At 40.5% G+C, this 19295-nt stretch overlaps 1 protein-coding gene across 1 annotated transcript in view; it reads right to left on the bottom strand.

Moving 5' to 3' along the window:
* Positions 1-19295, bottom strand: part of LOC128643706 (trafficking protein particle complex subunit 3-like protein) — a 245095-nt gene that overhangs the window by 10916 nt on the left and 214884 nt on the right. The window contains exon 5 of the mRNA XM_053696536.1: positions 15357-15542. Coding sequence (XP_053552511.1) covers positions 15357-15542 — 186 coding nt within the window. The remainder of the gene's footprint in view (positions 1-15356; positions 15543-19295) is intronic.

Here is a 19295-nt window from a genome sequence, read left to right as displayed (position 1 = left end):
ATTTCAAAAGCAGGAGCAGCATCAACTTTCCTCTGCACCAAAACAGGAAGGAGCTGTTGCTCGCTACATACAAGGCTGGAGACCTAACCAGTCCTGGAACAAGGGCAAGCAGGCCAGGAAACCTGCTGCTGCCCCTAAGACAGCATGAATCGAGGGCCCCCCGATCCGGGAACGGATCTAGTGGGGGGCAGACTTTCTCTCTTCGCCCAAGGCTTGGGCAAGAGATTGTCCAGGATCCCTGGCGTTAGAGATCATATCTCAGGGATACCTTCTAGACTTCAAATTCTCTCCCCCAAGAGGGAGAGATTTCATCTGTCAAGGTTTACCCATGATCCAAAAAGGGTCAGTACATGACCACAGTGGATTTAAAAGGGATGCTTACCTTCACATAACCGATTCACAAAGATCATTACCGGTATCTAAGGTTTGCCTTTCTAGACAGGCATTACCAGTTTGTAGCTCTTCCATTCGGATTGGCTACGGCTCCGAGAATCTTCACAAAGGTTCTGGGTGCTCTTCTGGCGGTACTAAGACCGCGAGAATTGCGGTAGCTCGTACCTAGACGACATTCTGATTAACAAGCTTCAAGCTTTCAAACTGCCAAGTCTCATACAGAGTTAGTACTGGCAGTTCTAAGGTCGCATGGATGGAAGGTGATACGAAAAAGAAGAGTTTTCCCTTCTTGGGGACTCTTATAGATTCTGTAGAAATGAAGATTTACCTGACAGAAGACAGGTTAACAAAGCTTCAAAATGCATGCCGTGTCCTTCATTCCATTCAACACCCCGTCAGTAGCTCAATGCATGGAGGTGATCGGCTTAATGGTAGCAGCAATGGACATAGTACCCTTTGCACGCCTACATCTCAGAACCGCTGCAATTGTGCATGCTAAGTCAGTGGAATGGGGGATTACCCCCTACTCTTGAAATCTGGATCAAGAGACCAGATATTCTCTTCTATGGTGGCTTTCTCTCGGCCACAGTCTGTCCAGGGGGATGCCATTCAGCAGGCCGGACTGGACAATTGTAACAACAGACGCCAGCCTACTAGGTTGGGGCGCTGTCTGGAATTCTCTGAAGGCTCAGGGACAATGGAATCAGGAGGAGAGTCTCCTACCAATAAACATTCTGGAATTGAGAGCAGTTCTCAATTGCCCTTCTGGCTTGGCCCAGTTAACAACTCGGGGGTTCATCAGGTTTCAGTCGGACAACATCACGACTGTAGCTTACATCAACCATCAGGGAGGGACAAGAAGCTCCCTAGCAATGATGGAAGTATCAAAGATAATTCGCTGGGCAGAGTCTCACTCTTGCCACCCTGTTCAGCAATCCACATCCCGGGAGTGGAGAACTGGGAGGCCGGATTTCTTAAGTCGTCAGACTTTTCATCCGGGGGAGTGGGAACTTCATCCGGAGGTGTTTGCCCAAATACTTCGACGTTGGGGCAAACCAGAGATAGATCTCATGGCGTCTCGACAGAACGCCAAGCTTCCCTCGTTACGGGTCCAGATCCAGGGATCCGGGAGCTGTATCTGATAGATCTTTGACAGCACCTTGGACCTTCAGGATGGCTTATGTGTTTCCACCCTTCCCGATGCCTTCCTCGATTGATTGCCAGAATCAAACAGGAGAGAGCATCAGTGATTCTAATAGCGCCTGCATGGCCACGCAGGACCTTGGTATGCAGATCTAGTGGACATGTCATCCTGTCCACCTTGGTCGCTACCTCTGAAACAGGACCTTCTGATCCAGGGTCCCTTCAAACATCAAAATCTATTTCTCTGAAGCTGACTGCTTGGAAATTGAACGCTTGATTTTATCAAAACGTGGTTTTTCTGAGTCAATTATTGATACCTTAATACAGGCTAGGAAGCCTGTTACCAGAAAGATTTACCATAAGATATGGCGCAAATACTTATATTGGTGCGAATCCAAGAGTTACTCATGGAGTAAGGTTAGGATTCCGAGGATATTGTCTTTTCTACAAGAAGGTTTAGAAAAGGGTTTATCCGCTAGTTCCTTAAAGGGACAGATTTCAGCTCTGTCCATTCTTTTACACAAACGTCTGTCAGAAGTTCCGGACGTTCAAGCTTTTTGTCAGGCTTTAGCTAGGATCAAGCCTGGTGTTTAAAACTGTTGCTCCACCATGGAGTTTGAACCATGGAGTTAGTTCTTATGTTTTACAGGGGGTTCCGTTTGAACCCCTTCATTCCATTGATATCAGTTGTTATCTTGGAAAGTTTCTGTTTTTAATGGCGATTTCCTCGGCTCGAAGAGTCTCTGAGTTATCTGCCTTACATTGTGATTCTCCTTATCTGATTTTTTCATTCAGACAAGGTAGTTCTGCGTACTAAAAACTGGGTTCCTACCTAAGGTGGTCACTAACAGGAATATCAATCAAGAGATTGTGGTTCCATCTTTGGTGTCCTAATCCTTCTTTTCGAAAAAGGAACGTCTGCTACACAATCTAGATTGTAGTCCGTGCCCTGAAATTTTATCTACAGGCAACTAAGGATTTTCGACAAACGTCTTCCCTGTTTGTCATTTATTCTGGTCAGAGGAGAGGTCAAAAAGCTTCGGCTACCTCTCTCTCCTTTTGGCTTCGTAGCATAATACGGTTAGCCTATGAGACTGCTGGACAGCAGCCTCCTGAAAGAATTACAGCACATTCTACTAGAGCTGTGGCTTCCACTTGGGCCTTTAAGAATGAGGCTTCTGTTGAACAGATTTGCAAGGCTGCAACTTGGTCTTCTCTTCATACTTTTTCCAAATTTTACAAATTTGACACTTTTGCTTCTTCGGAGGCTGTTTTTGGGAGAAAGGTTCTTCAGGCAGTGGTTCCTTCCGTATAAAGAGCCTGCCTGTCCCTCCCGTCATCCGTGTACTTTAGCTTTGGTATTGGTTATCCATAAGTAATGGATGATCCGTGGACTGGATACACTTAACAAGAGAAAACATAATTTATGCTTACCTGATAAATTTATTCTCTTGTAGTGTATCCAGTCCACGGCCCGCCCTGTCACTTTAAGGCAGGTAATTTTTCCATTAAACTACAGTCACCACTGCACCCTATGGTTTTCCTTTCTCTGCATGTTTCGGTCGAATGACTGGTAATGGCAGTTAGGGGAGGAGCTATATAGCAGCTCTGCTGGGTGAATCCTCTTGCACTTCCTGTTGGGGAGGAGTTAATATCCCATAAGTAATGGATGATCCGTGGACTGGATACACTACGAGAGAAATAAATTTATCAGGTAAGCATAAATTATGTTTTTTGTAGTTGTGTTAGGACCTCCCTTTCTTTCTTAGTCATATTATATTTAACACTACTTTTATCTTCTGTATTAAGTTTATCTATTTCAGATAGAATGGATCTTTCAAAAACTTCGATATTACTCCCTTTACTGTGATAGGGGTAAAATTTGGATTTAGGTTTCAATTGGGTATGTGTAATTTTACTCGATACCTCTGCTGTTTGTCTAATTTGTCTTTCTATAGCACCACAACAAGACAATACTAAAAACACCAATACTGACGGGGCATTTAATAGACCTAGTACCTCTGGGGATTTTTTAGGGGTAAGTGCCCCATTAGATCAGAGAAAAACAAGAACAAAAAGAAAACATAGAGGAACTAGGGGAAACGGAAGTAGAAAGAAACGTACAGTCCAAGAAGAAATCAAAATAGAGAAAGTAGGCATATTCAATCTCAGCAAAAAAACACTTACAGAAGTTGAAACTAAAGTATTAAAACTAGGGACTTACATTTGCACCTACTGTCAAAATGAATAAGTTTTGAAACTCACATACACATCAAACAATTTGTGAGACAATTAACCCTGAAAAGACATTTTATAAAAAACCCTATAGAAAGACAAATTAGACAAACAGCAGAGGGGGTATCGAGTAAAATTACACATACCCAATTGAAACCTAAATCCAAATTTTACCCCTATCACAGTAAAGGGAGTAATATCGAAGTTTTTGAAAGATCAATTCTATCTGAAATAGATAAACTTAATACAGAAGATAAAAGTAGTGTTAAATATAATATGACTAAGAAAGAAAGGGAGGTCCTAACACAACTACAAAAAGATAAAAACATCACAATTAAACCGGCGGATAAGGGTGGGGGTTTAGTTATCATGGATACCGAAAATTATATTGGAGAAGCTAACCGTTGGTTGAACGATAAAGACACTTACAAAAAACTTAAACTAAATCCCATGAATAAAATCAATACCAAACTATTAGTTCTTCTAAATAAGGCCAAAGAAAATAATATAATCAGTACGAAAGAATTCAACTTCATTTATCAGAAACATCCCAAAATGGCCATGTTCTATTTCTTACCCAAGATTCATAAAAATTTAGTTAACCCACCGGGACGCCCCATAATCTCAGGCATTTCATCTATCTGTTCCAACCTTTCTTTATATGTAGACACACAACTGCAAAGTTATGTTCAAAAATTGCCATCATATCTTAAAGACACCACAGATGTCCTAAATCTATTACAAAATTTGAATTGGCAAGATGATTACATTTTGGCAACCAGCGACGTAAGTTCGCTGTACACCAGTATCAAACACGATAAGGGCATTGCAGCCATAGATTGGTTTCTAAAAAGCGAGAACAGCTTTCAATTGAAACATAAACAATTTATATTGACTTGTATTGAATTTTATACTGGAAAATAATGTTTTCGCTTTTAATGATGATATATTTCTTCAAACTCAAGGTACAGCAATGGCACGAGGTTTGCTCCCAGCTATGCTAACTTGTTTATGGGTAAATGGGAACACCACTTTACCCAAGAGCGTGAGTTGGGAGAAAACCTTGTGCTGTTCAAAAGATATATCGACGACTGGATACACTACAAGAGAAATAAATTTATCAGGTAAGCATAAATTATGTTTTTTAAGTTCATGTGAAACATGTATTTATTTTGTATATGATAGTAACATTGTAAGAACTATGCGATTCAGATAGAGCATGCAGTTTTAAGACACTTTCTAATTTACTTCCATTATCAAATTTTGTACAGATTTTCTGGGGAACAAGATCTCACTAAGCATGTGCACGGGGTATATATATATTTATATTTATTACTAGTCTGTGATTGGCTGATGTCTGTTCCCTAATAAAGTCCCACGGGTTCCCAATATCATTTGTATGCCGATGACACCCAAATCTACTTCTCTGCACCAGACCTATCTCCTTCCTTGCTAACCTGTGTCACTAACTGTCTTTCTCACATCTCTTCCTGAATGTCCTCTCACTACCTCAAGCTAAATCTCTCCAAAACTGAGCTCCTTATTTTCCCTCCTTTATCTAAAATCTCCACCCCCAATCTCTCTATAACTGTTGACAACTCCATTATTACCCGTACCCCGCTTGCCCGATGTCTTGGGGTCACATTTGACTCAGATCGTTCTTTCACTCCTTACATTCAGTCCTTGGCTAAATCCTGCCACTTCCACCTTAAAAACAGACATTTCCTTACACAAGACACAACCAAGATTTTAATCCACTCTATCATCCTTTCCTGCCTCGATACTGCAACTCTGTCCTCTTTGGTCTCCCCAGCTGCCGCCTATCTCCTCTACAATCCATAATGAATGCCTCTGCCAGGCTCATCTTCCTTACTCGTCACTCTTCATCTGCTGCTCCTCTCTGCCAATCCCTTCACTGACTTCCTCTTGCCTCTAGGATCAAACACAAAATTCTCACTCTGACATACAAAGCCCTCAACTGCACTGCTCCCCCCCTATATCTCAGACCTTGTCTCCAGATACTCTCCCTCCCGTCCCCTTCGCTCTGCTCACGACCTCCTACTCTCCTCCTCTCGTCACCTCATCACACTCTAGTTTACAGGACTTCTCCAGACTGGCTCCCATCTTGTGGAACTCTCTGCCTCGCTCCACAAGACTCTCTTCTAGTTTTAAAAGCTTCATGTGCTCCTTAAAGACTCTACTGTTCAGGGATGCATGCAACCTACGCTAACCTTTCTTTATATCAGTTCCTCTCCTCCATTGCTATCCCCTGAACCCCCTTAGAATGTAAGCCTAAGAGTCCAGCTGTTTGTAGATCTTAAGAGCTGACTACAACAGTGCAACTCTTGGCAGGGCCCTCTACCCGTTTGATCCATATAAATGTTTTGTTGTATTCTGCCTATGTTTATAGCGCTGCAGAATCTATTGGTGCTCTACAAATAACCGATAATAATAATATGATACAGGGATAGGATAAAAATAAATTTGTCATAAAAAAAATCTACTGCTTATTTGAAATTCAGAGTAGGTGTTAAATCATTGTCTTTTTATTATGCACTTGTTTATTAATGTAATTCTCTTGCATTGACTGGTCCTTTAATAACAGAATTTATGCTTACCTGATAAATTACTTTCTCCAACGGTGTGTCCGGTCCACGGCGCCATCCTTACTTGTGGGATATCTCTTCCCCAACAGGAAATGGCAAAGAGTCCCAGCAAAGCTGGCCATATAGTCCCTCCTAGGCTCCGCCCACCCCAGTCATTCGACCGACGGACAGGAGGAAAATATATATAGGAGAAACCATATGGTACCGTGGTGACTGTAGTTAGAGAAAATAATTCATCAGACCTGATTAAAAAACCAGGGCGGGCCGTGACCGGACACACCGTTGGAGAAAGTAATTTATCAGGTAAGCATAAATTCTGTTTTCTCCAACATTGGTGTGTCCGGTCCACGGCGTCATCCTTACTTGTGGGAACCAATACCAAAGCTTTAGGACACGGATGAAGGGAGGGAGCAAATCAGGTTACCTAAACGGAAGGCACCACAGCTTGCAAAACCTTTCTCCCAAAAATAGCCTCCGAAGAAGCAAAAGTATCAAATTTGTAAAATTTGGCAAAAGTGTGCAGTGAGACCAAGTCGCTGCCTTACATATCTGGTCAACAGAAGCCTCGTTCTTGAAGGCCCATGTGGAAGCCACAGCCCTAGTGGAGTGAGCTGTGATTCTTTCAGGAGGCTGCCGTCCGGCAGTCTCATAAGCCAATCGGATGATGCTTTTAAGCCAAAAGGAAAGAGAGGTAGAAGTCGCTTTTTGACCTCTCCTTTTACCAGAATAAACAACAAACAAGGAAGATGTTTGTCTGAAATCTTTTGTAGCCTCTAAATAGAATTTTAGAGCACGGACTACGTCCAAATTGTGTAACAAACGTTCCTTCTTTGAAACTGGATTCGGACATAAAGAAGGTACAACTATCTCCTGGTTAATATTTTTGTTAGAAACAACCTTAGGAAGAAAACAGGCTTAGTACGCAAAACCACCTTATCTGCATGGAACACCAGATAGGGCGGAGAACACTGCAGAGCAGATAACTCTGAAACTCTTCTAGCAGAAGAAATTGCAACCAAAAACAAAACTTTCCAAGATAGTAACTTAATATCTATGGAATGTAAAGGTTCAAAACGGAACCCCTTGAAGAACTGAAAGAACTAGATTTAGACTCCAGGGAGAAGTCAAAGGTCTGTAAACAGGCTTGATCCTAACCAGAGCCTGAACAAATGCTTAAACATCTGGCACAGCTGCCAGTCTTTTGTGTAGTAAGACAGATAAAGCAGAGATCTGTCCCTTTAGAGAACTTGCAGATAATCCTTTCTCCAAACCTTCTTGTAGAAAGGAGAGAATCTTAGGAATTTTTTATCTTATTCCATGGGAATCCTTTGGATTCACACCAACAGATATATCTTTTCCATATTTTATGGTAAATTTTTCTAGTTACCGGTTTTCTGGCCTGAACCAGAGTATCTATCACAGAATCTGAAAACCCACGCTTCGATAGAATCAAGCGTTCAATCTCCAAGCCGTCAGCTGGAGGGAGACCAGATTTGGATGTTCGAATGGACCCTGAACAAGAAGGTCCTGTCTCAAAGGTAGCTTCCATGGTGGAACCGATGACATATTCACCAGGTCTGCATACCAAGTCCTGCGTGGCCACGCAGGAGCTATCAAGATCACCGAGGCCCTCTCCTGATTGATCCTGGCTACCAGCCTGGGAATGAGAGAAAACGGTGGAAATACATAAGCTAGGTTGAATGTCCAAGGTGCTACTAGTGCATCTACTAGAGTCGCCTTGGGATCCCTGGATCTGGACCCATAGCAAGGAACCTTGAAGTTCTGACGAGACGCCATCAGATCCATGTCTGGAATGCCCCATAATTGAGTTATTTGGGCAAAGATCTCCGGATGGAGTTCCCACTCCCAAGGATGGAATGTCTGACGACTCAGAAAATCCGCCTCCCAGTTTTCCACACCTGGGATGTGGATCGCAGACAGGTGGCAGGAGTGATCCTCCGCCCATTGAATTATTTTGGTCACTTCTTTCATCGCCAGGGAACTCCTTGTTCCCCCCTGATGATTGATATACGCAACGGTCGTCATGTTGTCTGATTGGAACCTTATGAATCTGGCCTTTGCTAGTTGAGGCCAAGCTCTGAGAGCATTGAATATCGCTCTCAGTTCCAGAATGTTTATCAGGAGAAGAGACTCTTCCCGAGACCATAGACCCTGAGCTTTCAGGGATTCCCAGACCGCGCCCCAGCCCACTAGACTGGCGTCGGTCATGACAATGACCCACTCTGGTCTGCGGAAGCTCATTCCTGGGACAGATGGTCCAGGGTCAGCCACCAACGGAGTGAATCTCTGGTCTTCTGATCTACTTGAATCATTGGAGACAAGTCTGTATAGTCCCCATTCCACTGTTTGAGCATGCACAGTTGTAATGGTCTTAGATGAATTTGTGCGAAAGGAACTATGTCCATTGCTGCAACCATCAACCCTACTACTTCCATGCACTGTGCTATGGAAGGACGAGGAACAGAATGAAGAACTTGACAAGTGCTTAGAAGTTTTGACTTTCTGACCTCTGTCAGAAAAATCCTAATTTCTAAGGAATCTATTATTGTTCCCAAGAAGGGAACTCTTGTCGACGGAGACAGAGAACTTTTTTCTATGTTCACCTTCCATCCGTGTGATCTGAGAAAGGCCAGAACGATGTCTGTATGAGCTTTTGCTTTTGACAGGGACGACGCTTGTATTAGAATGTCGTCCAAGTAAGGTACTACTGCAATGCCCCTCGGTCTTAGAACCGCTAGAAGGGACCCTAGTACCTTTGTGAAAATCCTTGGAGCAGTGGCTAACCCGAATGGGAGGGCCACAAACTGGTAATGCTTGTCCAGAAAAGCGAACCTTAGGAACTGATGATGTTCTTTGTGGATAGGAATATGTAGGTACGCATCCTTTAGATCTACGGTAGTCATAAATTGACTTTCCTGGATAGTGGGTAGAATCGTTCGAATGGTTTCCATCTTGAACGATGGTACCCTGAGAAATTTGTTTAGGATCTTCAAATCCAAAATTGGTCTGAAAGTTCCCTCTTTTTGGGAACTACGAACAGATTGGAATAAAATCCCATTCCTTGTTCCTTTATTGGAACTGGGTGTATCACTCCCATCTTTAACAGGTCTTCTACACAATGTAAGAACGCCTGTCTCTTTATTTGGTTTGAGGATAAGTGAGACATGTGGAACCTTCCCCTTGGGGGTAGTTCCCTGAATTCCAGGAGATAACCCTGAGAAACTATTTCTAGTGCCCAGGGATCCTGAACATCTCTTGCCCAAGCCTGAGCAAAGAGAGAGAGTCTGCCCCCCACTAGATCCGGTCCCGGATCGGGGGCTACTCCTTCATGCTGTTTTGTTAGCAGCGGCAGGCTTCTTGGCCTGCTTACCCTTGTTCCAGCCTTGCATCAGTTTCCAGGCTGGTTTGGGTTGTGAGGCATTACCCTCTTGCTTAGAGGATGCAGAATTAGAGGCCGGTCCGTTCCTGAAATTGCGAAAGGAACGAAAATTAGACTTATTTTTGGCCTTGAAAGGCCTATCTTGTGGAAGGGCGTGGCCCTTTCCCCCAGTGATGTCTGAAATAATCTCTTTCAATTCTGGTCCAAATAGTGTTTTAGAAAGAAAAGGGAAATCCCAGGCGCCTACCCTAAGGAGGCTAGGTTTGAGTAAAATTGGATGGAGAAATAAATTGGTCAAAAATGTATTTTAATAATAGATTAGATTATTAAAAACAACAAATTAAAACAGATTTAAACACATTAAATACAAGAACTTCATGGATCCATGATAAATTACATAAATTGCATATAAAAAACTATATAAAAAAGGTTAAAAATCAAGAATAAGTAATCGATAAAATTTTAGGTAAATCTTAGGTAGTTATGTGCGGTTTTGCATCAAGATGTTCCACATATAAAACCAAAAAACAACAATTGCAGACAATCCTAATGAAACATTTCAAGCTGAAGCGGTGTCAAAATCAAGATAAAACAGTAATAAACTTATAGTGGAAAATCCAAAAAAATGTGAATAATAACTTTCCAATGAGGGGGATGAAAGAAGTCTCTAGTCCTAGTTGGTGATAAAATGACGAATCTTGTGCAAATGCTGCAAATATGAGTGTGGGAAATTTCACAAAAAAGACAGGCAATAGTGTTGCAGCGGTACAAAACAAATCCAGCAAAAAGTGTTAAAAGAGAAAAATATCCAGCAAAAAGTGTTAAAAGAAAAAAAGTTCGTTAGAAAAAATAGGTGAAACAAGTATAAATGAAAAAACTGGCACTGCAGGCGGGCACGTGCGCTACTGCAGCCGGAAGTTGCTCAGCTGTCACCCGGCAACTTCCGGCTGCAGTAGCGCACGTGCCCGCCTGCAGTGCCAGTGTGAGGTTATTGGAGTAAACGGCCAGGTTACTGTTCGTGGGTTTTTGTTTTATTTTCAAGTATTTTTATATCTTTTATATTTTTTACATCTGATCTGAAGACCGTTTTTGAAGTTACACACGTTTGAAGAGTATTAGGAGTACTATCACCAGAATTTTTTTCATTTATACTTGTTTCACCTATTTTTTCTAACGAACTTTTTTTCTTTAACACTTTTTGCTGGATATTTTTCTCTTTTAACACTTTTTGCTGGATTTGTTTTGTACCGCTGCAACACTATTGCCTGTCTTTTTTGTGAAATTTCCCACACTCATATTTGCAGCATTTGCACAAGATTCGTCATTTATCACCAACCTTTTTTTCTCAGACACTTGAATATATTTATATAGGACTAGAGACTTCTTTCATCCCCCTCATTGGAAAGTTATTATTCACATTTTTTTGGATTTTCCACTATAAGTTTATTACTGTTTTATCTTGATTTTGACACCGCTTCAGCTTGAAATGTTTCATTAGGATTGTCTGCAATTGTTGTTTTTTGGTTTTATATGTGGAACATCTTGATGCAAAACCGCACATAACTACCTAAGATTTACCTAAAATTTTATCGATTACTTATTCTTGATTTTTAACCTTTTTTATATAGTTTTTTATATGCAATTTATGTAATTTATCATGGATCCATGAAGTTCTTGTATTTAATGTGTTTAAATCTGTTTTAATTCGTTGTTTTTAATAATCTAATCTATTATTAAAATACATTTTTGACCAATTTATTTCTCCATCCAATTTTACTCAAACCTAGCCTCCTTAGGGTAGGCGCCTGGGATTTCCCTTTTCTTTCTATCTCCAATATTGGGCACTTGCTAGGAGTCCCCCTTCCTAGGCTTAGAGGTTACCATTAGGCGCTGAGGTTTCACTTTTAATCCAAATAGTGTTTTACCTTTGAAAGGGATGTTAAGCAATTTTGTCTTGGATGACACATCCGCTGACCAAGACTTTAGCCAAAGCGCTCTGCGCGCCACGATAGCAAACCCTGAATTTTTCGCCGCTAATCTAGCTAATTGCAAAGCGGCATCTAAAATAAAAGAGTTAGCCAACTTAAGTGCGTGAACTCTGTCCATAACCTCCTCATATGGAGTCTCTCTACTAAGCGAGTTTTCTAGTTCCTCGAACCAGAACCACGCTGCTGTAGTGACAGGAACAATGCACGAAATGGGTTGTAGAAGGTAACGTTGCTGTACAAAAATCTTTTTAAGCAAACCCTCCAATTTTTTATCCATAGGATCTTTGAAAGCACAACTATCTTCGATAGGAATAGTAGTGCGTTTGTTTAGAGTAGAAACTGCCCCCTCGACCTTAGGGACTGTCTGCCATAAGTCCTTTCTGGGGTCGACCATAGGAAATAATTTCTTAAATATAGGGGGGGAACAAAAGGTATGCCGGGCTTTTCCTACTCCTTATTTACTATTTCCGCCACCCGCTTGGGTATAGGAAAAGCGTTGGGGTGCACCGGAACCTCTAGGAACTTGTCCATCTTGCACAATTTCTCTGGAATGACCAAGTTGTCACAATCATCCAGAGTAGATAACACCTCCTTAAGCAGTGCGCGGAGATGTTCTAATTTAAATTTAAATGTCACAACATCAGGTTCAGCTTGTTGAGAAATTTTTCCTGAATCTGAAATTTCCCCATCTGACAAAACCTCCCTCATGGCCCCTTCAGATTGGTGTGAGGGTATGACAGAACAATTATCATCAGCGCCCTCCTGCTCTTCAGTGTTTAAAACAGAGCAATCGCGCTTTCTCTGATAAGTAGGCATTTTGGATAAAATATTTGCTATGGAGTTATCCATTACAGCCGTTAATTGTTGCATGGTAATAAGCATTGGCGCACTAGATGTACTAGGGGCCTCCTGTGTGGGCAAAACTGGTGTAGACACAGTAGGAGATGATGTAGTATCATGTTTACTCCCCTCATCTGAGGAATCATCTTGGGCAATTTCATTATCTGTGGCAGTACTGTCCTTACTTTGTTTGGACGCTATGGCACAATTATCACATAAATTTAAATGGGGAGACACATTGGCTTTCATACATATAGAACATAGCTTATCCGAAGGCACAGACATGTTAAACAGGCTTAAACTTGTCAACAAAGCACAAAAAACGTTTTAAAACAAAACCGTTACTGTCTCTTTAAATTTTAAACAGAAAACACTTTATTACTGAATATGTGAAAAAGTATGAAGGAATTGTTCAAAAATTACCAAAATTTCACCACAGTGTCTTAAAGCATTAAGAGTATTGCACACCAAATTTCAGAGCTTTAACCCTTAAAATAACGGAACCGGAGCCGTTTACAAATTTAACCCCTATACAGTCCCAGCTATAGCCTTTGCTGAGACCCAACCAAGCCCAGAGGGGAATACGATACCAATTGACGCCTTCTAGAAACTTTTGCAGCAAATTTCAGATCCTCACACATGCATCTGCATGCCCTGCTCTCAAAAAACAACTGCGCAGTAATGGCGCGAAAATGAGGCTCAGTCTACAACTAGGAAGGCCCCCTGACTGGAAAAGATGTCTAACATAGTGCCTGCCATTTAATAAACGTTCCCCAAGTTTATAAATGCGAATTGTCAGCATAAATATGAATAAAATGCCCAAATAAAGCAATCGATTTAGCCCATAAAAATGTCTACCAGTTTTTTAGCCCATATTAAGCCCTTTATTCTGTTTGTTTGACTAAGAAAATGGCTTACCGATCCCCATGAGGGGAAATGACAGCCTTTCAGCATTACATGGTCTTGTTAGAAATATGGCTAGTCATACCTTAAGCAGAAAAGTCTGCTAACTGTTTCCCCCAACTGAAGTTACTTCATCTCAACAGTCCTATGTGGAAACAGCAATCGATTTTAGTTACTGTCTGCTAAAATCATCTTCCTCTCACAAACAGAAATCTTCATCCTTTTCTGTTTCAGAGTAAATAGTACATAACAGCACTATTTTAAAATAACAAACACTTGATAGAAGAATAAAAACTACATTTAAACACCAAAAAACTCTTAACCATCTCCGTGGAGATGTTGCCTGTGCAACGGCAAAGAGAATGACTGGGGTGGGCGGAGCCTAGGAGGGACTATATGGCCAGCTTTGCTGGGACTCTTTGCCATTTCCTGTTGGGGAAGAGATATCCCACAAGTAAGGATGACGCCGTGGACCGGACACACCAATGTTGGAGAAAATATAATTTTATATGATAGTAACACTGTAAGAACTATACTACAAAAGTATAATATTATAATGATTAAATTATTTTAAAGGGATACTAAACCCATTTGTTTTATTTCATGAATCAGATAGAGCATGATATTTTAAGCGCCTTTGTAATTTACTCCTATTATCAATTTTTCTTTGTTCTCATGCTATCTTGATTTGAAAAAGCAGTACTGTAAGCTTTAGAGCCAGACCATTTTTTGTTCAGCACCTGGGTAGCACTTGCTGATTTGTGGCTAAATGTAGCAAACCAATTAGCAAGCGCTACCCAGGTGCTGAACTAAAAATGGGCCGGCTCCTAACCTTTTATTACTGCTTTTTCAAATCAAGATAACATGAGAACAAAGAAAAATTGATAATAGGAGTAAATTAGAAAGTTGCTTAAAATTGCATGCTCTATCTGAATCATGAAAGAAAGAATGAGTGGTTAGTATCCCTTTAAAATGGAAAATTCAAGATAAAAAAAAAACACATGATCTTTCTTAATCCCTAATGTGACACCTTCAGTTTAGGGTTGTGATGTCCCAGTTGGTAAGTACTGGATTTAACCACTAGAGGTCAGTATTTCACAGACTGTCACATTCAGTATTTCAGGAATGGATAAAAATGTGCTAATAGAGGGAAGAAAAAAAAGTAATTTATATTTCTAGGAAACCGTTTCATTGTTACTCACTGTTGTGTGTACACTACATACATAGAACCATTTGTACTACTTGCTGATGTGTTATTATTGTGTGCAAGCAGTAAGGCACTTCGACAATACCAGGATTACTTGGTAAATCAAATTTAAAAGATCTCCATTTTGTATCACTGTGAACTACATCCCTATTTAAAGGGACATGCAACCCCAAACATTTAATTCATGATTTAGATAGAGAATACAATTTTAAACAACTTTCCAATTTACTTCTATTATTTGATTAGCTTCATTCTCTTGTTATCCTTTGCTGAAAGTTTTATCTATGAATGTTCAGGAGCAGCAAAGAACCTAGGTTCTAGCTGCTGATTGGTGGCTACATATACATACCGATTGTCATTAATGCTCCTTCAACAAATGATACCAAGAGAATGAAGCAAATTTAGTAATCTAAGTAAATTAGAACGTTGTTAAAAAGTGTATGTTCTACCTAAATCATGAAAGAAAATAAGGAATTGTAGATATCTGAATTTCTAGGCTATAGCACAATACAGTTTTATTACATTTTTATGTAATATTCTGCTTGTTTTCTAAACAGGAATGTAAATGGTCTATTTATTTTTTATGTCACACAAAGACTAGGCAGACATGTAATGTTATATATAAAATTATGCATATTTACCATTTCTAGAGCTCCCCTGATGACTCCTGACAGTAGGTTACAGTAGGAAAGTGATGAGCGTCCCGTTGGAAGTTCTTCAATAAATTCAACTAATGGATTTTTTTCGAGGATGAGGGAAAATTCATTCCCACCAACATTGTCACCAATCAGAGTAGGGGTGATACCAAGGTACATTTTGAACGCCACCTGTAAGATTAAAAATACAAAAACTTACACCTCTGTTAAAATCGGCAAAAATACCCATCTAAATAATGAAAATGCTTCTTTGATGATCTGTTTTTAAAGGTAAGTATTGCTGCTAGAGAATTCTACTGCAATAATTCCTTTATTACCCATTCCCTAGTTTTGCATAACCAACAGTTATATTAATACACTTTTTTTTACCTCTGTGATTACCTTGTATCTAAGCCTCTGCAGACTGCCCCTTATTTCACTTCTTTTGACAGACTTGAACTTTAGCCAATCAGTGCTGACTCCTAGGTTACTCCATATGCGTGGACACACCCTCTAGTGGTGAAACACTGCCAAAATGCTTTCATGTGAGGAGGCCTTAAAGGTCTAAGACATTTGCAGATGAACCTCCTAAGTTTAGCTTTCAACTAAGAATACCAAGAGAACAAAGCAAAATTGGGGATAAAAGTAAATTGGAAAGTTGATTAAAATTACATGCCCTACCAGAATCATGAAAGTTTATTTTGGACTAAACTGTCCCTTTATTGTCCTTTATTGTAACAAAGTTAAAAATAAATGGGAAAACAAAGCAGACATCAAATAGCTAGAAAAGTCAACAGTCCCAGCTGAGGTAATTCAGCAGAAGCCATAGTCATCGCTGTTAAGAAACTACAAAATTGTTCAACTTTATTTATAAACACCTTTACATTACTTTTTTTTTTTTACTTTTTTTTTATACAGGAATTAGCAAAAATGCTTCTAATAAAAGCTACAGCTGTTTCAAAAGTGTATTTAAAGAGACACGAAACCCAACATTTTCCTTTCATGATTCAGAAAGAGCATACAATTTTAAATTTTACTTCTATTATCTAATTTGCTTAATTCTCTTGGTATCCTTTGTTGAAAAGCATATCTAGATAGGCTTAGGAGCTTGGAGCTGGCTGCTGATTGGTGGCTGAACTTGTATGCCCATTTTCATTGGCTTACAAATGTGTTCAGCTAGCTCTCAGGAAAGCATTGCTGTTTCTTCAATAAAAGATACTAAAAGAATGAAGTAAAATTGATAACAGAAGTAAACTGGAAAGTTGTTTAAAAATGTATAATCTGTTTGAATCATAAAAGAAAAAAATTGGGGTTTCATGTCCCTTTAAGTTTGCACCATGCACCAATATTTAAAACACATCACTTGCTCAGAGACCTTAAAGGGACACTGTACCCAAAAATTTAATTTTGTGATTCAGATTGAGCACGAAATTTTAAGCAACTTTCTAATTTACTACTATTATCAAATTTTCTTTATTCTCTTGGTATCTTTATATGAAATGCAAGAATGTAAATTTAGATGCCGGCCCATTTTTGGTGAACAACCTGGGTTGTCCTTGCTGATTGGTGGATAAATTCATCCACCAATAAAAAAGTGCTGGCCAGAGTACTGAAACCAAAAAAAGCCTAAATGCCTTCTTTTTCAAATAATGATAGCAAGAGAACAAAGAAAAATTGATAATAAAAGTAAATTAGAAAGTTGCTTAAAATTTCATGCTCTTTCTGAATTACAAATGAACAAATTTGGGTTCAGTGTCCCTTTAAGATGCTTGTACCATCTGGTAATGACTCAATTTGTTCATTGCTGACATAATACAAGCCACAATGGCGCTCTGAGCAGCTGCAGTATTTAAAATGCTGGTGCACAGAGAATATCTAGTTATAGATGCACGTGCAGAGAAAAATGCTAACCCTAAAACAGTGATAACTTTTACTAGAAGCATTTTTGCCAATACATGTATATTGCAAATACGTTTATATTCAAAGATGTAATTCATCTATGTGCATTTCAATTTTGCACGGAATGTCGCTTTAAGCCCTTAGTAAGACTGGTTCTGTCTAATAGCAGTGCTATTCACTTACAATTCTTCATATAAAAGCACAGATTCGGTGGGGCGGAGCCGGCCGCAGCAATGGAGGCTGTGTAACTCCTGAGCTCCGAAACCAAGCTCCACAGCATCGCCCAAAATAGCCATCATCCTACCTACCAGAACCTGCAAACTATGCTCAAATGAAGGCGGAGCCGCGGATGACTCAGGGAACCTCGGGACCACCAACAGCTAAAGCCCCACGGTGTCTAACACTGCTGCCAGTCACATCGGACACCGCCTCCCGGGCGGCTCACTGCAACCCACGCACAGGCTGCAGGCCCACTAGTTCCGGCGAGACCAACATCGAGTCACTTCAGGAGGGTGAGATTCTACCACTTAACCCAATACCGGAGAATTAGGTAAAGAAGGGAGCAAGGGGCACACACCACATACCTATAGCGTGGCGCAACCTCTGAGCGCAACTTTGCCGCATAAAGCCTGAGCGGAGGGCCACCATCTTACCGCCCTAAAACACAACACCTCAGCATTAATACAAAGAGACAGTGTATAGCGGTCACGGTGTATTTATTTCCGCATCCCTTGGCCCCAACGCAGTCAGAATACCTCAGGGAAATAACCGTAGTAGGCACTGGTTCCAAAGTAATCAAAGTTATGGAAGCCCTGCAACTACAATATCAGAAAAAAACAGGTCTGCCCGGTAAATCAACATATTCATAACTGCACTACGCACCATTATGCAGCTATCCAGATCTGTACACACCAGCTAGGGCCCGCTCTGCACACTGCTCCCAAGGCCCCAATCAACTTAGTCTGCAAGGGTGAACTGCCTGTTTTTTTTATTGGATCTTCTCATATACAAAGGGGCCCTGCCATTATTTGCTTGGGGACTTTTATAATAGCATACCAATTAACAGCACATTCTATCTGACTGTGCTACCTATCTTACAGTAAGGTCCAATTACTACATCAGTACCTGAAGAGAGGAGCTAGGACATTCATCTCATTCTAGGCAACGCTAAACGATGAATACTAAACGCTCAGCAAAACCTCTCAAGCCGCCTAAAATTTCCAGCCACAGGGACAGCCTAGTAGACCAGTTTCTTTCATGTAATTAGCAAGAGCCCATGAGCTAGTGACGTATGGGATATACATTCCTACCAGGAGGGGCAAAGTTTCCCAAACCTCAAAATGCCTATATATACACCCCTCACCACACCCACAAATCAGTTTTACAAACTTTGCCTCCCATGGAGGTGGTGAAGTAAGTTTGTGCTAGATTCTACGTTGATATGCGCTTCGCAGCAGGCTGGAGCCCGGTTTTCCTCTCTGTGCAGTGAATGTCAGAGGGATGTGAGGAGAGTATTGCCTATTTGAATTCAATGATCTCCTTCTACGGGGTCTATTTCATAGGTTCTCTGTTATCGGTCGTAGAGATTCATCTCTTACCTCCCTTTTCAGATCGACTATATACTCTTATATATACCATTACCTCTACTGATTCTCGTTTCAGTACTGGTTTGGCTTTCTACTACATGTAGATGAGTGTCCTGGGGTAAGTAAGTCTTATTTTTGCGACACTCTAAGCTATGGTTGGGCACTTTTATATAAAGTTCTAGATATATGTGTTTAAACATTTATTTGCCTTGATTCAGGATGTTCAACGTTCCTTATTTCAGACAGTCAGTTTCATAATTGGGATAATGCATATGAATAAATCAATTTTTTTCTTACCTTAAAATTTGACTTTTTTCCTGTGGGCTGTTAGGCTCGCGGGGGCTGAAAATGCTTCATTTTATTGCGTCATTTTTGGCGCTGACTTTTTTGGCGCAAAAAATTTCTGTGTCATTTCCGGCGTCATACTTGTCGCCGGAAGTTGCGTAATTTTTTTTACTTT

The sequence above is a fragment of the Bombina bombina genome, unplaced genomic scaffold, assembly GCF_027579735.1.
Source record: "Bombina bombina isolate aBomBom1 unplaced genomic scaffold, aBomBom1.pri scaffold_602, whole genome shotgun sequence".
Classification (NCBI taxonomy): Eukaryota; Metazoa; Chordata; class Amphibia; order Anura; family Bombinatoridae; genus Bombina; species Bombina bombina.
The sequence above is the reverse complement of the archived record's forward strand: the minus strand, read 5'-3'. Positions and strand labels throughout refer to the sequence as shown.